Source organism: Sinohyriopsis cumingii, chromosome 14 (assembly GCF_028554795.1).
Source record: "Sinohyriopsis cumingii isolate HCF-2022 chromosome 14, ASM2855479v2, whole genome shotgun sequence".
Taxonomy (NCBI): domain Eukaryota; kingdom Metazoa; phylum Mollusca; class Bivalvia; order Unionida; family Unionidae; genus Sinohyriopsis; species Sinohyriopsis cumingii.
In genome coordinates, this window is record NC_142974.1 from 5,440,159 (window position 1) to 5,466,928 (window position 26,770).

Consider the following 26,770-nt stretch of genomic DNA (forward strand, 5'->3'; position numbering starts at 1 on the left):
CAGCAAGACATTTTTGCCAGCCCTGATGAAGGCTTCTTTAGGGTTTTGTTTGTCGATGATGACATTTTGGAGAAATTCTTTGCCTTGCGTCAGTGCCGCATCTTTCAAGGCGTGCAATCCGCGTGTCACCATCGGTTTCAACACCGGGGCCACCGAACGAAAGGCCGATTTTAACATGTCTCCTAAACCGTGTCCTCGCTGTCGTGCAACCCCTCGGTACACTGGATACATGACTTACTTACTTACGAGTCGTGAGAAAACCGTTTTCGAAAATGGAGTTTCACCGTGACTTTTCCTTTGGTGAATGGAATATCTTGTCCCAAATCTCCTTTTATAGTAATGTTGACCGTGTCCAGATACGACTTGCTGACAGGTAAATAGTGAGGATGGACAAATTCGCGGTGAACGTGATAAGTGTTTCCACCTTCCTCGTCAGCGTTTGTGGCAGAATCCACTTTGAAAGGAATGACACGCAGTAACGGCACAGAGGTGTGTCCCACCACGTTATACTCCACCACATCGGAGTACACGAACATCAAATTCAGTCCTTGGTTCAGTTCTACCGGGGTACGAAAATACTTGACAAAAGACTCGTTGTCGTAAATGATGGTTCTTTGGGGTAGTGTTTGTTCTACTTTCTTCCTCATCTTTATGTCACCACCCAACATGTCAAACAATTCATCATTAAAATAGAAACCCATGATTTTTTCCCCCTCAGGAAATTTCATCAGGAAGCGACGAGCTGTTTTGTGGTATTCCAGGGTGACAGTTTTGTTCTTGACATTCTTAAAAGCTTCCCCAAACACGCCATTAAACTTGGTGGCTATGGTGATGACCAAATGTTGACCACTAAAATAATAGCCTGGGGGAATGAACAACTGATAGTCAGTCCACTTTGGATTTTCTTTGTTACGGTTTTTCTTGTCATATTTGCTATGGGTATCCATCCACTGTTGTATTTGTTCGTCATAAACTTCCACATCAAATTTATTTTGATTGGGAAGGACATTGAGGACTTGGGTCGGGTGAATCATTTCTACTAAAGCCACTTCCCAATGGGCTTCGTGATCTAAGGGGATGGCTTGAGGTAATTTGGCCGTGTAACAGCACAACTTGTTGTTGGGAAACACCTCCATGGAACTGTCACTGGGTAAGGTTAAGTAAAATTGGTTTTCGTGACTCATAATTCCAGAGTTCTGTGGCTGTCCGAGGGGTTAGTGGATGTCAGAGGCGTGTCTCCGCCCAAAATGGGGTTCTGGTTGTGGTTGTTGGAGTGGTGACTGGCACTGACACTGGCACTCGACACAACGTTCCCGTTCGAGGAGAATTTCAGGGAGGGATTGGGAAGCAGGTAACCGATGCAACTGCTCAATAAAATGGTCCACAATTGTTTGTCTCCTTGTTGCAAACTCAAATTGGCGATGGCTGCCCCGATGACACAATACACCACGAAGATTTGACAGAAAAAGACGATTTGCGTTTTAGGCACACGTTCTCCACACCACACCCACAAGGGTTGTTTTTGTAAATCTTGCACAGAAGAACTAGGGGAAGAAGGAGTGGTCGACGTAGCTGCGTCTGCTGCTGTGTGAAAGGGCATGATGGTCACTTCTTCTTTTTATAGTCGATGACTTGCGAAGCGTCGATCCAAGAATCGAAACTGGGTGGATATCCTTTCCAACGTACTTTGACTTCTTTGACACGTCGTTTGCCCACTTTACGGGTTCTGCGTTCGAGAATGCTTTCGATGTCGTACACGTCGTCTTCTTTTTTGGTGACACGTTGTAACTCGGGCAAATAAAACGTTCCTTTGAGTACTTCTCCGTTCATGTCTTCCAATTTATAGACGGCAGGATGACGGCCATGTACTCGTCCAGTGACGCGAAACAATTCGGTCGTCCAGTTAGGTAAGTAACCTTTGTCGAAAGTGCGTTTGGTTTTGCCAATGCGCACCCAATCTCCTACGGTCAACTCTCCACTTTTCTTGGGGACAGCCCTCGTCGGGGACGTACCGAACAGGCGCTCAAACACCAGCACTTCGTTGTCGGGAGTCACGTCTTGCGGGGCACGTCCGATGCTTCGATGGTAAGATTGGTTGTACGCTTGCACCAGGTGTGGTAAGATGTCGATGTACTTCAGAGTGTGGTGATGCGTAAAATATTTCCACATGCGTTCTTTCAAAGTGCGTTGAAAACGTTCCACGATGCTGGCTTTGGTTTCGGGATTCTCGGTGGTAAAAAAATGAATGTCACGTTTCTTTAATTCTTTTTGGAAAGCTTGGTTCAGAAATTCGGTGCCTTTGTCCGTTTGCCATCGAAGAGGGCGACGACCGCTTTGTTTCAACACCCGTTGCAGGGCTCGCACTAACTCGCTGCTGGATTTGGAAGTCAAGGGCACGACCCAGGCAAATTTGGAAAAGACGTCGATGACACAAAACAAATATTTGTAACCACGATTGTAGCTGGCCAAATGAGAGACATCGGCTAAATCGGCTTGCCATTGATGATCGATGCCTTCCACTCGGGTGCGACTTCTGGCAAACTTGCGTCGAATGGGTTTGTGCAAAGTGTAGGTAGCTTGTTCTTGTAACCATCGTTGCACTTGAGGTAAACGGAGACTTTTCAGTCGCGTTTTGGCAGCACGATACAATTTTTGAACTCCTGCGTAACCTGCAGGATGCGAGGGATCGTAGTAAATGCTGGCTAAGACTTTTTCCATTTTTTTATTTTGTATTGGTGTGTTAATAAGTCACCCACTCTTCGGTGATGCTACTTTGGGTGAGTCGAAAGGGTGGTTTGGAAACGGATTTACGTGTCCGATGGGCTACGGGAGTAGAAGTCGAAGGTAGTGGTGGAGGTGGCAATGGAATGGCTTTGGTTTTCTTTTCTTTTTTCACTTCTGGTTTCCCTTCTTTCTTTTTCACTTCTGTCGAAGAAGGCGTGGACATCATCTTTTTAACCCAAGCTTTCATTTCTTCTCGTTGGGGTGTGGGGGACGGGGTCAACAAGGATCCTGCAATCTTACTCGAAATGGGAGCTGCTGACGGTGTTTGAAACACTTCACGCGTCTCTTCTTCCTCAGGTCTTTGTGGGGTAGCATCTCTGGTGACGGTTGGGGATGACAGTAGTGGTGGTGGTGGTAATGATGGTGCTGGACTTTTCATCAAGGTCTTAAAATCTTTTAGAGTGGGTAAAGCTGTTTCGTCTAAAGCTTTCTGGTGAAAGAGTTGCAGTCTTTGCAAGAGTTGACCATACTTTTGCGATTTTTCTGTTTCGGACAAATCTTGACGATCCATCAAGGACTGCAATTCGTGTTGTAACTGGGACATCTCGCTCAAATTGGGATTGGGAGGTAAATGCGGGGTGCGTTGTTCTTGCCACCGATGGTATTCCATCCATCGTTTGTAAGGCACTAAAGCTAGTTTTCGTCCTTCCATGGGGTTGTCAGGGGTGAATTCTGAGATCTTGGGACTTCCGAAGGCCTTTTTATCTTGCTCCCATCAGTCCTCCCAACATGGTTCCCAAGACTCCTTTTAGTATGGGGCCTAACAAGAGAGGTAAAATGCCTCCACGTTGGACCAACATCTTCTTTTTTTGACGAATGGGAATTTTCTTTTGAACCATTTTCCGAAGAACGTGACGATGTTTGCCTAAGCATTGTTTCTGGTGTTTGGACAAAGGGATCGTGCCTTTCAAAACGTTCAAACAACATTCGCACACGGTATCGATGACCTCTTTGGAGGCCGTTTGAATGAGTTTTTTTCGTAGGGGTGGAGAAGCTTTGGACAGGACAGATAACATGTCCCCATGTTTGGCTAAACGTGGTGGCAGTCCTTTCCTTTTTTTTCCTTGGGGTTTTCTGGAGGGTGACATTTTTTGCTTGTGGGTTCCGGGACATTCACCGAACAGACACTAACGTCGATGACTTAACGCACACCCTTTAATCTTTTTTTGGGACTATCGCTTTGTCATAAAGGTAACAATGTTTTTCCGAAAATCGCCAAGGAATCCTCCCCTTTGTTGGCGCCTCTTTTTCTTGGAACGACTGTGTCTTTTTTTAGGGTAACGTCGATGCTTGGCTAAGCGCTTTGTCGGATGACGCGTCTGCCTTTGTCTCTTTCTTTTGTGGCTTTTTGGAGGTGACATCTTTTACAAGTTCACTGATACCCCGACTTGGTCACAGGTCTTTTTATACTGGAACGCGTCGCCACTGATTGTCTTTACGTTTTATCAGTTTGAGGACAGGCATGACACGTCGTGCAGGGGTACGTAACGGACTAAATCGAGCCAGTTCTTGTTTGGACAAATCCAGTAAACTTTGTAACATGCCCGATCTTTCTTGGACTTTGATTTTGGGAGAAGGTACTTTGTGAGCAGCAGCCACTGCCGCTAAATTGGAAGGTCCTGCCACTGGGGAAGTTCTTTTGGGGGTCATCAACGGAGAAGTTCTTGGTGTAATCAACGTCTCCAAGTACTCTTCAGTTCCTGGTGACATCAACGGAGAAGTGGACAAACGTGAGGCTGCCGGAGACGCTGTGGCAGGTCGTGGCTTGCGAGTGTAAGGTTGCGTCCTGGCCGAAGTGCCTCTCTTGCGACTAGTTTTCTTCTTCTTCTGTGGACTTTTCTTTTTCTGGGGACTTTTTCTCTGTTTCTTTTTCTGGGGGCTTCTTTTCTTTTTCCGGGGTGATATTGGTGGTGTCTGGTAAGAGGAGGGTCCTGCCACTGGAGAAGTTCTTCTTGGGGACTTGGTCTTTTTCTTTTTCTTCTTGGGGCTTCGTTGAACTTTTGTCTTAGGGATAACTTTGGGGGCATTAGGATCCCATCTTAAGAGTGAGCGAATGATGACCCCTCCTAGAGTACCGCTCCCTCCAGGTTTCAAAATGATTTGTTTTTTGGTTTGAGTGTCGATGCGGGGATCGGCCAGTTGGACCAAAGCGACTTTGTTTCGATCGAAAAAGCGTTGGGTTTGATGAGGAATCTGAATGATTCCTTGGAGTAATTGACGTGCCGTCACCGTGAACCATCGTAAGACTTCTTTGAGACTAGCTTCTAAGACACGAGCTCGTGTTTGTGGATCTTTTTCTCGGCTGATGCCATACAAGGCACGAATCAATTTGACGGGAAGATGCGACTGAAGGGACGTCATGTTCACACTGTGTGAGACAGACGAAAAAGGGTCTGAGGTTTTTATAGATTTTTTTCATGGGAGGAGTGAAATGAAGTCGAGGACGGAGACGTGTACAGGACAGGCCCTCCGTCTTGGCACCAGTGGTGAAACAAGTGGGTACGAAATCGCAAATCCTCGGGGGTCGTAGGTTTCAAATCGACGAGTAAATAGGCGTGTGGAGTTTGAGTGGCATCGTCGTACGCCTGAGTCAGCCAAGGCGTTCCTAACTGTTTGGCTAAGACTTGCACTTGCGATTTATCTCGAGGGCTTTTAAACAAGACCACGTAATGCGCATTGAGACTGATGGTGCGATGGGCTTTACTTTGTTGAAACAAATTTTGGGTGATGTAAACGACACTGGCATTACGGTGATGCCCTTTGCGCGTGAACCACAATTTAATTTCTTCTTCGTCTTCTCCTAACATGTCGTCGAAAATGACCAAATGGGTTAGACGGGAGTCAGAGACGATGCCATCGTCTTCTTTAGGAATGCCTTCCACAAACACGATGGAATCGCCTTGACTTTCTCGCAAGAGGTTGTACGCCGATTGCCACTCTTTGTAACACCACACGATCCGTTGAGGGGGCCGATCGATCAAATGATGTTTATGTTCGATCAAACGTTTGACGAATTCGGTTTTGCCAGAACCGCTAGGTCCAGCAATGAGCATGTTAAAGGGATGGCGAAGATACAAAGCCTCCCAACTGGCACGATCTAAGTGTTCGTCGATGACTTTGACAGTAGAGGAAGAGGGAGCAGAGACAGCAGAGGTAGCCATGGTATGAGAAATGTCACTTGTGACACGAAAAACAAACAAGACAAGAGTTTATATACTTTTTCAGAACACGTTTATTGAATGTTTCAAATATGAACACGAAAGACAAAAATACATACAACCCAAATAGTGATGTACAGGAATATAAAACACAGCAAAGCGATCAAAGTGGAATATAAACAAGTGTCTGTACAACATGTTTTGGGTAACCAAGATGTCCTAGGGACAGTGTGTAATGTTCTTACAGTCTCTACATGAGGTATTGTCACACAAGTGTCCTCCCGGAATGACCTTTCAGGCATGTCCATGACAGTCCTGTCCTGAAGCGAGTGGTTGTTCTCGGTGACGGGTTCTTCTGGCACCGTCACTAACACGGGTTGAAAAGTAACTTTTTTCCTTGAACAACTCTTGTGCATACTGGGCCACTTCTTGGGTCCAAGCCTCAAAACCCCCCTTTTTCCAATCACGAACATCTGTCCAATGAGGGTGTAAGTCACAAGCTACACACACATCGTCATACACGTCTTGGGTCGCTAAAAGTTGACGAATCTTTTTTTCCTGTTGAGGTCGAGAAGTATCCAGATGAAAACGCAAGGCTTTGAGCAAAAGGAGTTTTTCGTGACCATTTAAGGCCATGGAGGTGGTAAGTACTGATCGTAAAGAGTCCACAAGGAATCGGCTGGTAAACGAAATCCCAGAAAACAAGTCACTAAGACACACACCACTTGTCGTCCCAAATTGAATGGATATAGTTCTTGTAATAATTGATGGTAATGATCCACGGTTTGAATATGGTCATTGAGTTCCTTCCACGGAATCTGTTGAATGATATGTGACATAATCCGTGGCATGACAACTTGATTTTATAGTGTCTTTGTTTCGGAAGCAATAAAGGTAATTTCTAACCAAACACGTTCGTTCTCCAGTAGGGAATTTAAATGTTACATACTGTAACTGAAACGTCAGAGTTTGTCTAGATGTTTCGTCTTTTTCTAAGCAGATTCCATGTAACAAATGTTGGTAATCCTTTAACTCGTCTTCCTCAATACGTTGCAGTAAGTGAATCTCCAAGTAACCAAAATTACGAACGTCTAGCCCATCATCATTCATATACTGAAAGTATTCAACAAGGTCTGACCAGTGAAAAAATTTCTGACGAATCAGTCCTCTTATACCCTTCAGGTACCAGTGGTTAAAGATCTGGTGACGTAACGGATGCAATTGTTCTTTACGTTTCACTTGTATTTTCACCAGCTCTCGGTAAATCCTTTCTCTCAACTCCACAGGCAAAGCACGAATGTTCTCTTGTAAAGTATCCATGAATAGGTCATTGAGTTCCTTCCACGGAATCTGTTGGATGACATGTGATATAAACCGTGGCATGGCAGCCTCTTTTTATATTCTCTTTTTTTCGGATGCAATAGACGTACTTTCTAGCCAGAGATCTTCGTTCTCCAGTAGGGAATCTAAATCTTGCATACTGTAACCGAAACGTCAGAGTTCGTTTAGGTGTTTCCTCTTCCTCTAAGTAGATTCCACGTAAAATATGTTGGTAATCCTTTAACTTGTCTTCCTCAATGCATTGCACTAGGTGAATCTCGAAGTAACCATAATCATGAACATGTCGATCATTAGCGACCTCAAAGTTTTGAACAATGTCTGACCATTGAAAGAATTTCTGACGAATCAGTTCTCTTATACCCTTCAGGTACCAGTGGTTAAAGATCTGGTGACGTATCGGATGCAATTGTTCTTTACGTTTCACTTGTATTTTGACCAGCTCTCGGTAAATCCTTTCTCTCAACTCCACAGGCAAAGCACGAATGTTCTCTTGTAAAGTATCCATGAATAGGTCATACTAAATCCTCTTTGGTCTGACACAAGAAATGTACTCTTTGCACAAACATGGTTTCACTTCAGTGTCGAATTTAAATCGTTGAGTCACTAATCTACACATTACAATTCGTTCAGAAGTTTCCTCTTTCACCAAGTTGACATTGTGTTTAAGATGTTGGTAATTTGTTAACTCTTCCTCTGGAATTCGATGCAGTACGTTTACAATGTAGTAGATAGAATCGTCAATACCAAACCATTCCTTTTTATAACCAGGAGGTCGTTGATCAATGTCTGTCCAATGGAACACTTTCAATTGAATCAGTCCTTGTATAGCCTTCAGGTACCAGTGGTTCAAACACCGGTGACGTAACGGATGCAATTGTTCTTTACGTTTCACTTGTATTTTGACCAGCTCTCGATAAATGCGTTCTCTCAACTCCACAGGCAAAGCACGAATGTTCTCTTGTAAAGTATCCATGAACAGATGATTATGGTAAAAAGTTTCTTCAATGTCTCGGTCCCACTAAGGGTAAGTAATGACAATTCGGTGACCATCGAGCATGTTCTACGTAGGCCGAATCTTGCGGTTCCCAGTGGTGAAGTGACACACCGCAACTGAAGCACTTGACTTTATCTCCTTCGCCCAAGTAGAAAAATCCGGCTCTGGCTAATTCTTCGGGGGTCGGTCCTCCCAGATACTTTGGCCATTTTCCTTTGAACGATTGAAGACGATTTTCAAAGTCGCAGTATTCCGACAAACGCACAGGAAACGAATATTCGTCTTTCACAGGTTCGTTTCGATAAGGGTTGGGTGACATGAACAGGAGTTTGCTCAGGGCTGGATGACATCCGTAGGGGGGTAGACGTGAAGGTGAACATTCCCCTTTAAACCCGGTAAAATGTCTAAGAGGACGAGCGGCATCGCTTTCGCATCCCTCAGGTTTGACACGCACAGCATCACTTTCCATGACAGGGGCAGTGAAAACAAAGTTCCCATGATGCTTTACGGCATCACTCAGGTCACAACGTGCAGCATCGGTCCCATCGCAAGGCTCACAATCGCACTCGTCTGCAAACTCCGTTACGCAATTACAATGGTAACCACATGGACAATCGCAGTTTCCTTCCGGACATTTTCCGTCGCAATGCATGGGTCTTATCCATCCAGTATTAGTCACACTAGAGGAAGATACAACTTTTTTACAATCCCCAAACTGGAACGATGTCTTTTTCAAAGTATTCATCTTGTTCGCTCGGTCTTGGTAGTCACAATGAACTATCGATCTTGCCTAGGGTTCCTTTTTTATATACAGACCAATACCGACGTGACCGTACGGTAAGGTGAAATGATTGGGAAGTCGAACTCGCTTCTGGTACACGATTTGATAGACTTTTTCCAAGGGCCGACTGACGATGTGATGAGTGGGTAAACGTACAATCTTGTTCGGTTGGTGAGTGGTCACTTTAAAGTTTCCATCCTCTCCCGATTGCAAGGCTTCTTTCATTACCCCAAAGTTGACCACTCGACTGGTACGATAATTCAGAGTCAGTCCTTTCACTTTGCACGTCGTGTGCACTTCTCCTTGTTTGTCCCGGTATTGGTAGCCGTAATTTTTGGGACCGCCACTGACAAAACTTACAATCTTGTCGTCGGGATGCTCGTCTGTCCAGGCTCCTAAACGGTCTCCTTCGATGCTAGGGTGATGTTGAATCGGGTGATGGATGTAGATGCAACTGTCCGTGTCAAAGTACAGGACGCGTTCTTCTAACAGTTCTAAAGCTTCGTACAATTTTAAGCGAGCATGGGCTGTCACGTAAGCCGCAATGATGACATTTCCAAAAGGGTCGTCTTGTACAAAGTCCAGATCTTCTTCGTAATTGACCAAGATCAAATTCTCTCGAACGACGTCCACGTGTTTCATGTATTTGGTTTTGTCGTGAATCATCTGGAAGTAGCGGGAAGGTTCTGTCAAATATTCCGTCTTGGGTAAACACGGTCGTTGTGCCATTTTACCCCACAAGCAATTTAACATCACTTTGGCAAACGATCGCCTGCCTTCGTTTTTCTCGATGTGGTCTAAAGTGATACCTTCTTGTTCGTAATATTTCTCTTTGAATTGTATTTGGTCTTCGGGAGTGTGACACCAGGAAGGATAGCCGCTAGCTTCTTGCTTCAGTTTCAAAAAGGCATCCACGTAGTCTGCGAAAATGCCTTTCTGCGTGGGGTCACCCTTGCGATACTGTTGTGTCTTGGGAAAGTGGCAAATTTCGTACACTTCTAACAGTTGGTATCCCATGTCCAGAGCTTTGAACAATTCCACGCTGACCCAGGTTCCCGTCAAGGCCCGTTCTTCCTGGCTGTGCTGACAAGGCTGGTCTTGGTTGCACGTTTCGGCACAAGTACGGCACAAGGGAAACATCAGTTTGCCTTGACAATGGTGAGGTAAGACGGGATGGTATAGGTTCGTGGGAGGCAAAACTTTGCACTTGATCAAGCCTTCGTATTGTCGAATGTTGACCAGGTCGATGTGTTCCGTCAACAATTGCGGGTGCCCTACAGGAAAGCGAGAATATTTGCACACGTAGGGATACAGCGAACACACGTCCAAGTATTTGATTTCTTCTCCTTTCTCTTCGTCGGCTTGGTACAGCAAACAGGTGGCATTGGTCCTTCCTCCGTACAAACTATCCCTCGGGTTCAGCGGGTCCATCAGCTTGTAACTTTCCACGAGACGTTTAAACTCGGGATCGGTTTTCATACGGTGATCGTACTCGTGTTCCCACATTTCCACCACTTGGTATCCTTCCTGTTCTAACTTTAGGCGTCGCTGACAAGTGTCCTGGTACAAGTCTTCCATGGTTCGTTGCAAAAACTGATTTTTAGTACCACGGTCAGGGTAACAGACGGGACATCCGTGAAATAAGCAACCGTTAAACTCGTACACGATCTTGGGCTTTTCTAAGTCCCAGCCATCGACCGAATACGTTCCGATGGTCTTTTCGCCCCCTCCGTTGCGGGCATGCTGAATCCACTTGTCTTCCTTGTCGCACAAGTAATGTAACCAACGTAGGGCTTTGACCGAGTATTGACGTTTGACAAAGTGGGTCGTTTGAGGACTGATGACAGCCACGGTGTTTTCAGGCATGAATCGTTGTCGATACACTAAGGAACACGCTTTGGCAATGGTGCAAGCTTCTTTCAAAGGATCGACCCCTCCGTGTTCCATGAACAGTTCTCGAAATTTTCCACAGCAACGCCGTAAAATGTCCACGTCGGAACGACAATACTTTAGCATTTCTTCCTGAAAGTCGAAAGGGTCCGAGGCGTGAGCCTGGTACCAAGCGTAGAAAGCTTCTCGTTGTTCGGTACGCATGTTGTCGGGGTCGTAATAGTGAGCCTCAGGTAAATGGGGTAGAACGGCATGTTGATTGGCTTCCGTATTGAAAAAGTGTGGAAAGTACCCTTTAGCCATTTCTGTCATTCCAAACGTTTTAGGCATTCGACTCAAAGGCATGGCCAAATAGCTCATCGAATCTTTAAACTGTACTTGTCCCACTTGCATGAAAATGATTTTGGCCCCGTTCAAAGTCACTTTAGGACGCTCGGTGCCTTGTTCCGTATAGTACCTCAAAAGAAACTGTCCATCGTATCCGGAAAAATTGTGAGCCATCACCGTGGCATGACGATGACAATCTCCGTAACGTTCGATGTCCTCTTGGCTCCACGTCTTGTCGACGGGGTCTAAGACCCATTGGGCAAAATCGGCTAACGTATTTGGTCCCCGAAAGATTTTTTCACGCCCTCCAGGAATCTTGCTGCAGTGAGGGCAATGACTGAAGATAGGTTCTTGAATGCACTTCTCGCACGCTCGATGAGCCACGCAGAAATTAGGGATGTGAATGCCAGTCTCTTGCATGCATTCGAAATCGAAAAAGATGAAATTGCCTTTCTTCTTGTGACCGTCCTCTTTCTCTGGTGGGGGTTGGTATTTTTGCACGTAACATTGGTGTTCCAAGTCCACGATGTGGTGACAAATGTGACATTTTTTCTTTCCTGAACATACGTGTGCCTTGGTATTATTGGTACGTATGACTTGTTCACACGTAGAGCACAATCTCAGCAGTTGACAAGCACATTTCTTCTGTGAACCTTGCGTCTTCAAATGTTGTTGGTAACATTTAGGGCTGACAAACGTGCGCAGACAAGTGGAACAAGGCACTGGTTCTTCGCTCAGACAGGGTGGAGAGGCCAAACATCCTGAGCATTTCCATCCACAATGTTTGTGTTGCTCTCGATTATTATAACCATAGTCACATTTCTCACAATAATAAACATATCTCAGGAATCCAGTGATACTGGTAATGGTATCGAAATGGTCATCGTGATGATAAAGGTGAATGTATTTTCCGTCCTTAAAGTCTTGGCCTCGAAACAACAGAGGTCCGCGCACTTCTTGAGGGTGCACTTTCAAGGTGTATCGTGGAGCTAGGGCATCTTGCAATTTTTGCATCTCTGGAATGCCACAGGGTGTGTCTTTGGGCAATCCGGCTTGTTGTAACAGGAGTTCTGCTTCATTTCGTTGTTTGGCTCGGTCGGAACGTTGAATAGTGTCCCAGGTTCTTTTCCATTCTACCGTGTCGTTCTTGTTGGCATAGGTTCGTCCCACCACGATGGCACGGGCTAAACACATCTGGTCATGAGGGTTGTTAATTCGGACGAGACTCGTTTTGGTGTTGCGAAGGTCGTCCACCAATAACATCTTTTTGCGTCCTGTCCCTTGAGGAGGAGAGACGTGGGTCATGTCCAGTGTGGCTTTACCATCGGTGATGTCAAACTGATCATTAGATTGTTGTACGTGTTGAATCTTGTCCATGACTTTGGAAGCAGTCAATTCTGCAGGGGTGCTAAACTCGATCCAAACAGGGGATTTCAAACCGTCGTGTTGTATGGAAAGTCTCAAGCGATCGTCTTCTTTGGGTTGACATTGCTGCTTGAGTGAAGTGAGCAAAGAATCCCACACCTCGGTGATGAACACTTCTGCTTTCTCTAACGGCACTTCAGCCTTGAAATCTTTAAACTTCACCGTGTATTTGTAAGCCGTGGTTCTAAATTTTCTAGAGGAGCGCTTTTCCGTCTCTCGAATGGAATAGTACTTTTCAGGGTTGACAAAGGGTGGTGAACTTGGTTTAGAGGTTTCAAATTCTGGTTCACTCATGTCCTCTTCAAAATCACTGGCATGAATTTGTGCCAAGATTTCAGCCCTGGTACGAGGCGATAGATCACGTTTCTGCCTCTTACTTTCTTCTTCTTTCTTCTCGAATGAATGGGATCGTTTCATCTTGAAAGCAAAAAGTCAAATGACTCAAGTTCAAACACCATAAACTACTTTATAGTCATAGCAGACCAGCGTATATAAAAGGGTGTGTGTCTTGTCCTTTCACTATTCATTTCACTCTCAAGCCGAGCACAACGATGGAAGAGACTGACCAGATGGAACGTTTCGTCAGAGCTTTGCGAGGGGTCATTAGAAAATTCTCTTCAGACCAGCCTACGGACTACTCTCCTTCCTTTAGAGATAAAAGTCAAGATACTTGCTATATCTGTCAGAACAAAGGGCATTGGTCTTCAGAGTGTCCAGACCGTCAAAAAAGAAAAAAAACAGGGGATAAAAAAGACAAAAGTCAAGATACCTGTTATTATTGTAAAGAAAAAGGACATTGGTCTCCAGATTGCCCAAAAAAGAAACAAGAGGAGTCAGAAGAAAAGAGGAATTCTTCAGAAGAAGAGAGGGATTGTTCAGAGGAAGAGAGGGATTCTTCTGACGAAGAAAGAAGACAGGTGAAGAAAAAGAAACAGGAGAAAAAAAGAAGAAGGGAAGAAAGTGAGGAGGAAGAAGAGGAAAAGAGTGTGACGGTGAAGAAATTCAAAAAACAGAGAGACTAAACAAGGAGAAAAGAAGAAATCAATGAACTTTTCATTAAAGTGTTGTGTTGTGAATTGTGAATTGGATTGTAAAAAATGGAGAAAAGAATAAATGAATGATAAAAGGTAAGTGTCTTTGAGTTGTGATTTTAAAATAAGAAGCTACACTCACGCACTCATAGACAGACACGTACAATAAGGGTAAAATGGGTGGGGTTTATTTTTTTTTTTTTGAGTTATTGGCAAATTGAAATTGTATTTCTTTTCGAGAAATGTGGGTGGCCCTGAAAAGGGCCTTTTTCTTCATGGTGAAAGGGTGAGTTTAAGCAATCAACTTTAACTGCCTTATGCCTTTGCCACGGCCAAGGCCTACTTCTGGACTGCGTAATGTTGATGATGATGATAATGATTGGGTTGAAATCACTAAGGGTGGTACGGTAGGCTTAGTCACAGGGTTGACGTGTTTAGCTCGGGAAGGTCGTATTCTCTTCGGTCGTGATAAAGAAGTCTGATACATTTGTTTCAGACTTCTTAACTCCGCTAAAATGTCCAACAGTACCGTGACCGTTTGATTTTCACCCTCTTGTTTCTTTGCTGCTACTTCTTCTTGCTGTTGTTTTTTTCTTACCTCTTCTTCTTGTTGCTGTTGCTGTAGGAGAAAAGCCTGTTCCGCTTCCTTTTGTCGTTGTATAAATTTCTCCAATTCTTCTTTCTGTCTCTGTCTAAAATTCTCCACTTGCGGTAATGAAGAAGGTAACGAAGGTTCCGGAACAAATTCTTGCGAGGAGAGAAAATCCACAAAATCCCAATTCACCTCTTCTGAAAGTAAGTCCGAGTTCCCTTGGGCAGTCTCCCCTGCTGGTGCACCCCAATGGATCGTTTTCTGAGTTTCCGTCATGTTGAATCACTGTCGCATAGATTGACTGCACACAAGCGCTAGCGAATCTAAATAGACTACGTGACGTCACAGACTGGTCTCTTCGGATTGGATGCGAGCTGACTGAATTCTGTAACGCGTGTTCGGATTGGTAAATGAACTCAATCCGTTTCAATCCTTCCTCCGCCTATAAATAAGCGCCGTTCAATGCATTGATTCACCTGTTCTCGTCGCTTCAAGATGTGGACTACAGTTGAGTCATCCACCCTTGTGTCTTCCATGATGTTTCGGACAGACTTGCTCATGTATGTCAGATCGAAGTGGACCGTTGTCCACAGGACCAACACCAGCCTGTGGATACGTAGGATCTACGTCGAAAGACAAGGATGCCTGAAAAGAGTGCTGATGTACGGACCAACAGTAAGACGCAGCCTAAGGACAAGAAGAAGACCAATGCGGTGCCATTTATGTTAATGAATACATTAACATAAAAATCAAAGGCCCTTTTCAGGGCCAGCCATATTTCTCGAAAAGAGATAGTCTTTGAATTGCCTACCCCTTTTTTAAAAAAATTTTTAAAAAAAAAATCCCATGTTAAATTCCCCTTGTCCGTAGAGTGACCCACGATTTATTGCCATGTTAAATTCCCCTTGTCCGTAGAGTGACCCACGATTTTCTCCATGTTAATTCCCCTTGTCCGTAGAGTGACCCACGATTTTTCGCCATGTTAAATTTCCATTGTCCGTAGAGTGACCCAGGGGTCCCTGTAATGCTAATTCCCATTGTCCGTAGGGTGACCCCTTTCACTACTTATATATATATATATATATATATATATATATATATATATATATATATATATATATATATATATATATATATATATATATATATATATATATATATATATATATATATATATTTATTTATTTATTTATTTATTTATTTATTTATTTATACATATATATATAATGGATATCAACGGAAATTTTTTTACAAAATACTGGTGGAATTAAAGTCTTTTCTTTAATAAAAACTAAGTCGCTAATGTTCCCGAAAATAATATTCGTGTTTTAGACGTGGACAGTTACTTTTAAGATTTTTGAGGACATCTACTGGAAACATGTACACTTAAAAGCCATATTCCGGTTCACTTTACCGGCAATGACGACATCTAATGGCAACTTGTACACTTAAAAGCCATATGCCGGTTGACTTTACCGGCAATGACGACATCTAATGGCAACATGTACACTTAAAAGCCATATCCCGGTTGACTTTACTTACAATGACGACATCTAATGGCAACATGTACACTTAAAAACCATATGCCGGTTGACGTTACCGGCAATGACGACATCTAATGGCAACATGTACACTTAAAAGCCATATGCAGGTTGACTTTACCGGCAATGACGACATCTAATGGCAACATGTACACTTAAAAGCCATATGCCGGTTGACTTTACCGGCAATGACGACATCTAATGGCAACATGTACACTTAAAAGCCATATGCTGGTTGACTTTACCGGCAATGACGACATCTAATGATACTATATACACTTAAAAGCCATATGCAGGTTGACTTTACAGGCAATGACATGTTTGTCTTACTTCTTTTATCGTGCTCGTAACACAACTTTCATGAAATAATAATTACAACCCCAGTCTTTCCAACAGAACTCTGATAGCTCTGAAAGATATGTCGGATCTTTGTACCAATGAAAGAGATAGAAACTTATGAATTACAACTCATGCATTGATCGTTATTACCTACTTTTTTTTCCCTTTTCCTTTAGTAAAATGAGGATGGTTATCATCAGCAGAAGGCCGTCAACACTGATGAAAGCTCAATTTGTCAACTTGAACGCTCTTCGTGCAAAAAATACATATAACCAGTCTAAATCTAAAGCCATTACAGTAAAAAGAAGAAATGAAATCTGATTACAAGTGATAGGTTCCGAACGAAAATGTTAAAAATGTATTTTAAATTATTTTCTAACGTGCTCCAGTTCCAATTATATAAGTATTTTAATGAGAGAGAGAGAGAGAGAGAGAGAGAAAGAGAGAGAGAATTTCTTTTGCAGATGGCATAATCTGTTTCTGATTATGGCAATTCAAAAACCCATTATCTTCTTCCTACACGCTGAAATTAAATTCTTTGTTGATATCTATCTTTGTCTAATAAGCATTACAACCTGAAATCAAATTTCAGGGAAATACAAAATTCTCTTACACTTTTCGTAAGACAATTAATCTGAAATAATTCGAATCAAGGCAGATAAAAAATGCATCTTCCAACTCATTTAATACATAATTATATGGCAAATGTGAGCCCAGATAAATACCAATTAGACTAGATTTCTTCAATCATTTGAGGAGGCGAATTACTTCGATTACAACGTCCTACGGCTATAAAATGGTAACAAATTCATGCAACAGCACAGCTTGATGTTTCGAAGAAATGTTTGCTCTTAGAATATTTATTCTTCAAGTTGCATAAGTTATCAGATTAATTTAAAATACTTAGCAAGACGTTACTATTTGAAAGGTTTCCCCGCCAATAAACAAAAAATAATGGTCTTCTCCGATGATACCAAATGCCTTTCAACCGAGAAAAGAGATCGAACAACATGTTTAAGTTAGCAATTAGTGATCCTTGGAAAGCTTTGTTCATTCCGTCAACAGTGTATTGAAAGTTTCATTTCATTTTATCATCTACTGACATGACCACTGATTTGAATATACATTTTAATGCGTTCAGAGATTTCAATACAAAATATGAATAGGATACACTGATGTATGGTGACGTTTTGCAGCTCCAAAAATTCTTTATTCAACCATCAAATGCTCGAATACTTGGCACTTTTCAGTATCGCCATAAACTATATTTTACTGTGGCCTCGAAAAACTAACACAGTCCTCAGGTCCGAAACCCTTTGAGCTTCTGACGCTTATGGTTTTAATTTCATTTCGTAACATGGGAATACATTTTTAATTAAAAAAATCAAATGGAGTTTGAAATAAAGCTGAAGAAATATTAAGGCGTTTAATATCTGATTTTTGACACTTAAATCAATGCACATCATCATCTCGAACAAAACAGTTGTGCAATGCAGCAGAAAGATGTTTGAATTGAATTTTTTTGCTGCTGTTGTTTTTATTAGTGTTAGTATTCTAACTTTAACACATAGTTTGAAACAAAAACATGTACGATTTCAAATCAAAATTTACTTTCGCTGCAAAGTGGTGGAATATTGTCTTGCAAACTTTTATTTTCATGATACTCTGTAATGTACTTTGTAATAGGAACTCAAGCTTCTGTCGACTGTTTTGTACTGAATTTTCAGTGTTTGTTTCTTTTTTATAATTTTACAAAATCCGGACATACACATTTTCTTTCCAGGCAACGGCCGGATAGAGTTCAAAGAGTTCTACGCCTTCATGCAAGCAGAGTTATCCGTAGTTAACCAAGAAGACTTTATGAATAAGGAAGAAACTGTTCGTGGCGCATTCCAGATCTTTGACAGAGACGGAAACGGTTATATAGATGCGAAAGAGCTTCGGTTTGTGCACTTCTGCCGTCAATTATTATGCATGTTTTAATATGATATACTAGAAAGGTTATGACCTACATGTGCGTATTATATTGTACCTTCAATATAATCAATGAGGTATGTTCATTAATTTCTGTTAAAAACAAAAACAAAAAAAACCAATCATTTTATTTATGCATGCATCAGCAAACCGTAGCCATTTTTAATGGTTCTGATAATTAAGAATATTGCTTACATGCATTTCTCATACTTCCAAGCCAAGACTTTCACTCGTTATTTCATTTTTAGTTCTGACATTTGACTAAAGACTTTATTCATTTACAATTGCGTTCTTTAGGGCTGCTATGAAAAACTTAGGAGAAGCATTGACAGATAAAGAGTTAGATGACATGATGAAAGAAGCCGACGTTGATGGCGATGGCAAAATAAATTATGAAGGTAATTTATTAATAATCACATGTTGCTAATAATAATAATAATAATAACAACAACAACAACAACAATTTCGCTTCAGAGAATGAGGTTTTAGTGTGTATAACCATGCTTGTAATAACGTGTTATCTTTCTTTTCACCTGATAACCACATCCAATCTAATGAAAATCAGATCACCACTGTCCTACGTGAAGATGAAACAGCGACCGCTTATGGCTTAAATTTCTGGTGACCTTTGAATTAGGTAATATAATTGCAGCTTTCGGAAATCTGAAAGTGATTCAAATTGTTCGGCATATATTGATGCTCTTAAGCCATATTCAGTCTCCCAAAAGCGAAGATATATGACTTCATCTGATTGGTTGATACAATTACCGAATATGGTGTTAACATATATCACCAGAATATGACCCCTAAGTTGTCGCTGTCAGATCTTCTCGTAGGACAGTTGAGATCTGATTTTTATCAGATTGAAAATCGAATCAATTATACAAAAGCCATCAGTTTATACAAGCTCACTGGCACATATCGTCAAAGAAACGGACGAGACTTGAGGCGTTAAAAAATATTTACTGCTCATATTGAAGTATTCAGCTGGTTGGTGGTAATGGTTGGTATTTGTTAATTTTGTTTCGAAACGTTTTAAGCAAGGATGTATATTATCAGTGCTTTGTCGAATTAGTTCAAAGCATGTACTATTTGTCCGTCTTCTACAAACTTATATACAAATTAGTCCATGAAAGTTTGTGTTACTTGGCAGTATTTCATGCATAACAAAGAACAAAACAAAAATAAATTACATTTTTAAGAAAAGAGAGAAATATACAAAGACACAGGTCATTTAATCAGTTTACTTTACGTCATTTATGCAGTGAGCATCTTTGGAAGCGAAGGATCGTTGATCAGTTCTTTCTATATCGCGTATTGCCATATATGGCTTGCCCAAAGTAGTATGTGCTGCTCAACCGTTTGACTGGATGTAGCTGAAAGTGGTCCAATCAGATTGCTCGTTACATTTCCTGAGTAAGATAGCTGTGAATAATTATTGCAGTATCCGAGGACAACGACACATGTCGCATGTGAACTGATGCAATTTAAACGGTTTATGTGCATTTTTCTTGCGAATCAATTCATAACTGCACTATGGAAGGCACCATCCCAAAACCCTAATATGTCTTGTAACGTGTTCTCTTCTTGGTCAATCGATTTGGCTCGCAGTGGAATGCAATTCTTTATCCGCAAGAAATCTAACAGTCGTGTAACGAACTGATCAATTCATTTTACTTGCGAATGACATTAACTCGGTCGCAAGCGGGCACATTTTGAAAATACTGTGTTGGCTAGCTACATCTACCAAAGATGGATATGCATTGAAATGGACCGACGATCACTGGCTACCGAAACGTGCACAGGAATGCTGTATATTTAATGCAAGGGAAAACACTTCTTTCTTTCGATATGAAGACATGAAATAGTTGCAACACTTATTTCCCTTTATTTTCTATTTGTCTCGGCGTTTATCTCTCAATTACTATCGATGGTTAAAACTGGCTGCACATAACAAAATGTGACGTGAGTTGACAAATAATGTATGTTCTCTGTTCTGGATTAATTTTCTATGAATATTTACTACTATAAAATACGCGAATCGTAACTATTGTACCCCTTTTTCATTTTTTCCCTTTTCTATATCTGCCATATTTGTTTTACAGTATGAAACAATCGTTTAGCACGGTTTTGACTGCATATAAAATGGTAGGGCTAAACCTACATTACACACTTAATATTTATGAACTTTGAAATACTCCTCAATTTTTTTTTCTTTCAGAATTTGTAAAAATCTGGTGTGAAACGAAATAGAAAAACGAACTCAAGAAAAAGAAGATGGCGTGTCTCATGAACTGTTCTATGATATGATGTGAAGAGTCTGTACATTTAAAGGAGTATTCCACCAGCTTGCTTCCAAGAAGATTCACTGATGCATTATACACAAAAGTAGATCCACTGCTCATAACAAGAATAATACGGCCACAAGTTTTTTTTAAACTGATTTTTAAACTGATTAAGGAAGAAAACAAAAACATTTTATCGCTTTGTCTCTAAAAGACCGGTTTCCAAACCATACAATTTTTATTTCAAGAAGACAAATAATTTTGCATAAATAATTTCTGAATGTCCTCAAAAACTTCAAAAACTAAATCGTTTAGATGCAATCGCGGCGCAAGCGATATTGAAGTTGGGGTCGGTAAGGTGGGGGTGAACGAAGCGCAATAGGTAAAATTTTCAGATGCAATTTTACAGTGATACACCTTCACATTAGTCAAATAATGGTAATACTTCACAAAACTAATATTTAAGAGCGGGGAGGGGAGCAGGGAGGTTGGCAATGGACATAAACATTCTCTTTAACAAAGTAGAGGCCCCACAAAAAAAAACTGCCTCCGCGCCTCGAACCTTCGCGCCGCAGTTGCAGAAATCATTTCATTTTACCTAAATAGTGTAAAAAGATGCATTACATTTTTTAAATGTATAGTAGGTTTTCCCTTAGTTAAAACAATAATTACCCCCTCCCCATCGTTCCTCCTTCGGTTCTTCTTTTATTTTACAGATAACTTGTCACATTTATGATGATATAATGGTGGCCTGAAACTTTAACAAGAGTGAACCTTGTGTTCAGAATTGCTGTGACTGAAGAGCGATCAAAACTCTCGACAGAGCTCGAGACAAAAATCAATATATCTTTCTTTTTAATTCCCTTATTATTCTGTGTTAATCAAGTTTATTCATTTTACCTTTCTCTAGATAAAAAGTATGTGTGCCTTTCAGGAGTCTGCATTTTTATATTTTAAAAAGTGATAAAAATTCTTGAGAAAAAGATTACGGTATAGCAACTCTTGCCTTTTTTGTCGATAAATATGCTTAGCATGGTCCCAGGTTCACAGGTGATTCTGTGCACAGGGTGGAGAGCTATAAAAAGAAGAAACGCCAACTTGTGCAAGCATTCGTGAAAAAAGCTTTGTCGAGGACATTTTCTCACAAAAATGTATATTGTCTTTGTTAAACACAATTTGTTTAATTTTTTTATATTTGTTATTTGTGCTTGCAAGAGTGTCTGCATAGGCACCGCCATCACCCTGATCCTGCTGAAACAATGCATTATATGGGGTGGGACAGGTTGACCTTATTTTCTTGAACTGGTTTTATCTGACATCAAACACGGGTAAGGGGGGTGGGAAACGTACTGCGATGAGGCGAAATAGTTTCAGTGTTACCTAATCTCATCATAAATCATGACGAAATTGAACACGAACATGGATGTTCAAAAATCAGGCATTTGCAACTAATTTTAATGACGTAGAAATCAAACAACACCGTTACATGTATATATGAATTTGTCAATGAAGTTGATCAACGCAGTATCATTATATAGTATGAATTTTGTCTTAAACTGTAAAAGTAAAATTTTATTTTGATGATAAACTTAGTGCACATGCTTCACTTAAATTATTTTCATCAGCAATTAAAACTCAGCTGTTATTAAATACTCCTGCATTATTTGCATAGGGTATTCATGCAGACATCGTTTTTCCCATGCGTTGTATACCGTAACAAAATTGTCCATTTCACAGCCATTCTTAAATAACAAAATTGAGGGCATGATAAATAAAAAGGTTACCACATTTGAATGGGAAAATGTGAATTCTCTTCTTGCGAGCGATACCGTATTACTAGCATTGTGTATAAAACGTCATATTGCCCACACAAATATAGTAACCTATAACAATTCAACATATATTTTTCAGTCATATTAATTCGATTATACCAGTGTATGCCTCTAAACTAGTGATATAACTGTTTCAGCTATGCCGATGTATATTTTCTACGTGTAAATTCTCTGTATTTTTGTAACTAAGTGCGCTTTATAAAACTTCAACAGCAGCATTAATCTGAAGATGACTATTTTCCTGTTTCTTAACCAATCAGAAGCGTTCATAGTTGTGTATTCGAGACTACTGTTTCATCTATTATTATCAAGGTTACGGTCAAGATGTGAATTCCTGCAAACACAATTAACCAATGTGTCTTTACATACGCTAAATTTATTTGAAAATGCTAAGAAAATCTTCAAGTTGTATCATCGACTCCTCTACGAAGGAAATCTTGATTCACTAAAGGTTTATGAACTTGTTAGTAATACATGTAGAATTCCCACTGTGCTGTAAATATAACTTTGATCACATGCACACCTTAAAATAGCACTGACCAGCTTTGACATCGCCATTGGTTGTAGATGAAAAAACCTCTCAGCTTTGAATCTGCAATGAAAATAATCTCGATAATCATAATCATTCATGCATTTTAAAATTCAGAGAATGGAAAAAGTAGATCAGTGGAGAGGCTGACATGAAATGCCGATCTAACTCATTTAGAATTACGTCGCCACAACTCCACCACGCAAAATGGTAAAATTATCATCCTCATAAAAAAACTATACAAATTAACATGCGATATATTTCATACATTATACAGTGACATTTGAGTCGCATATATTATTTTTAGTAAAGAGGAAAAATGGACAGCCTCTCGTGTGCATTTTAGGCCAAAACGTGAACTCGAATTAGGCTGGCACATATTATGCCTCCTCGGTAGAATACTCCCATTGTGCATTCATCATGAAATTATACATTCTTGACACCACTGTAAATAACGAGGATGATACAGCCTGCATATGTATTCAGTCAATAATCTTCCCCAGAACCAATCTTACAGAAAATGTTCTGTGCTATATATGTCGGAGAGAATCCATAATTATACTATACGGACATCTAGAAGGTTTATTTCCGGTAGATGGAAACGTCCGCTTAACTTAGATATAATCAACAGCTTTTTCAAAAGCAATAATGTCTTAACAATTTGAATAAAGAGTACAATCAGCGGAATCAATGTGAATGTTACCTTTTCAAAAAATGAAAGCAGCATTTTTTCGAGATTTTATTTTTCTTTAAGTTGGATGGAACTGTAGGGATAAATACCAATTAAATGAAGCTGTTCCAAAATCAACTTCTTTGATGCTAGGAATAGCAGCTTTTAATTGCTTGATACCTTTGATGACCTCTATGTTAAAATCATAGATTCCTCTGAGAAAGATAATTCGAATATTATTTCTCATTCGTTTTGGAAAGACTTTAAAGGTCAGACATTGTTTACATGGGAGTACCAGTCTCTCTGACAAAATATAAACGTTTGGTATTTTATTTACAAATTCAAACGAAAGCATTTTCTATATTTTCTATTGATGGCATGCCAAATATGAATTATTGTGTTTTGAACTCAAGAATTAATATAATTCTATGTTTGATATACTGTAAATATTACACGAGCAGGAAGGCAATAATTTCTTGAATTTTCACATCTGTGTGTAAGGTACTCATCACTAGTTGTTTTGTTGGGGGGTTTTTGTTGGGTTTTTTTGGGGGGTTGGGGGTGTCTGGGCTGCTCTGATCTCGCAAAGTTGTATTAATTCTTGTATAATGGCGACTACGTTTGCTTCATGCAAATTGGATATTTTGTAAAATAATTATCACGTCACAAACTTTTCGTATCAGACAGATTTGTGTCACGTCTTTCTTTTTGCAGCTAAAATATCCTAGATGTATTGTCAGAAAGACGTTTGTATGGCTCTGTAATTTTGTATATACCATAAAAACATTTTCATGACTTTCTTTCTAATCTTTTGACAATCAGATCTCTATAAACTGAAATAAATATTTTCAGAAGCAAAGTTTGCTCAATTTGCGAATGGAATAAACACAGCATTAAGACTAAATCAGGCAGTGTCTTGTTTATATTCATTCAGAGTGCATTAATAAATTAAAGATTTCATATTTTCATGGTTATTAGTCTTTAAGTTCGTTTAACAGACGTATTGGTCTGCATTGATTTACAAATTATCGACCAGTACCCTTTGCTTACGCCGGTTGAACTGATAATATATTGCACAGCAAAAGAAACACACGCATGCAAATACAAACACCACGTACATAGGGGCTTGTCAATTTTGTCGTAACAATATAACTCGTTAAGTTCATATGCTCCAGGAAGGTGATTTTTAATATCGTCAGATATTAGAATTGTCTTTAACTGACATGGATGGCGTGTTTATTGTATTACTCAATAGAATTAGCAAGAAGCATTTGCTTATTACAAGTGGATATTACACTGTCAAATATTCCGGTGTAAGATTAATACAGAGTAGTTCGCACACCAAGGGAAGATCTAGAATTATTTTTAAAGAGGTTTGACTTTGAGAACTTGGTGGTTGGCTTGCTTAAACAGACCGTCGTTCTTGTGTTTTGCAGTGAAAATTCTAGTAATTTGACCAGAAAACAAACGTTCAATTGAGAGCGCGCTCCACCCTATTTATCTAACTCTGCCACGGCACATGTAACCGATTATTCGAAGAAAATGATCGAGTTGAACAAGGGAAATAACTCCTTAAGTATCAGATCGTTTACTGAAGATCTATGTCCCATGGAACTCAACTACACTTTCTGAATACAGGAAATGTACGATAACTTTGTTTATAAATATTCGAATTTGTCAGTTAAACTTAACTACCAAATAAAAGGAAGACATGATTGAATGCTTCACAGTTCAATAATATTCTTCTTCGGTTTGCAAATGAAAGTAGTGCTGTAGTTTCAAAGAAAATTAATACCTCGAAACTTTTATATCGCTGCCATTGAGTTGACATTCGCCTTTAACCGATAATTTACTGACTTCGATTTTTATTATGATTTCGAATTTGATCGTATAATGTCTGCAAAATCGATACAGTTCATTACGTAATTTCAACCTTAGACAAATAAATGTTTAACTGCGTTCTTAAGTAATTTACTGGGATATATAATCCCAATAAAACATTCTTGTTTCGTTTAGAAAATAACAGCCTTCATAATATTAAACAATAACAGAATATCATACGTTTCCATAAAACACAGTATGTATAAAATACAACATGTATAAAATATAATATGTATAGAATACAATATGTACATTAAAGCAGATTTGTTCATTGGTGATCGCTCCGGTGGCTTAGTGGTGAGAGCGTCCGCTTCGGATGCGGGAGGTCGTGTGTTCGATCCCTGGCCAAGTCATACCAAAGACTTACAAAAGTGGTACTAACAGGTGCCTCGCTTGTCGCTCAGCATAAAGAGGTTAGTGTTAGGACTGGTCGGCCTGGTGTCAGGATAATGTGACTGGGTGGGGCATGACGCTACACGTCTGCGGCATGATGTCCCAGTGCTAGGCATCACTATAAACTGCCACACTGCAGACATAGTAGCGATATGACTGAAAAACTTAAAGGTACGTTAAAAATTAAAATCACGCGCACACACACACACACACACACACACACACACACACACACTCGTTCATTGGTTGGGAGATTACGGCAATTTCTACACTTTATTGGCTATGAAAAACTGTTAAAGGTACGTTAAAAATCCAAATCACACACACTAGTTCATTGGTTGGGAGATTACGGCAATTTCTACACATTACTGGCTATGTCAAGCAGAGGAATGATAGCTAACCGCCATTCTCAGGGAAACAGGGGGCAGTTTCGGTGAAGATCGAACCCGCGACAATTGGATTACGAATCCGAAGTTCTGTCAAGAGTACTAACATAATCCCCTGCATATAGTTAGGAAGAAGTTACATTACATAAAAACTTTCATGTTACAAAGAATACGCCAAGCCAATCAAATATCACATGCAGTAGAAGCAGACCAAAAACATTTCATGTCCATACATATCGATTCCTCAATCTTTTACCCACGTTTGAACAATATAAAATATGGCAGATAAATAGAGGGAAGCATTCAATTTGGTTTTATCGGTAATATGAACAAATAAAGAACTATGTTTACAAGGTAAAATTCACGGGCATTAACAAAGGTAGCGGTAAACTGAGGGTCAAAACTCTAAGGTAGCATCGTATTTGTCCTGCGCTTGTTTATCTCTTTCTTATTCAACCAAATGTTCGAGGACATACAGGTATTAAATGGATATTAATTCATCATAACAAAGGTATTTGTACAACTAAACCAGCTAATTAAGCGAATCTAATAATGTAAAATTCTTCGAGAACATCAAAATCTTGAAAGTCTTACTGTGATCATCACATTACCTCAGT

The 26,770-nt window shown here is 40.3% G+C and overlaps 1 protein-coding gene across 8 annotated transcripts in view; it reads left to right on the forward strand.

The window, feature by feature from the left end:
- LOC149783130 (neo-calmodulin-like) overlaps positions 1-24,461 on the forward strand; it is a 183,435-nt gene extending 158,974 nt beyond the window's left edge. For all 8 annotated transcript variants that reach the window (XM_089931367.1, XM_089931363.1, XM_089931364.1 and 5 more), the window contains 3 exons: positions 17,987-18,146; positions 18,475-18,575; positions 20,399-24,461. In XM_089931367.1, coding sequence (XP_089787493.1) covers positions 17,987-18,146; positions 18,475-18,575; positions 20,399-20,430 — 293 coding nt within the window. In that variant the 3' untranslated portion in view covers positions 20,431-24,461. The remainder of the gene's footprint in view (positions 1-17,986; positions 18,147-18,474; positions 18,576-20,398) is intronic.
- The last annotated feature ends 2,309 nt before the right edge of the window (positions 24,462-26,770 follow it).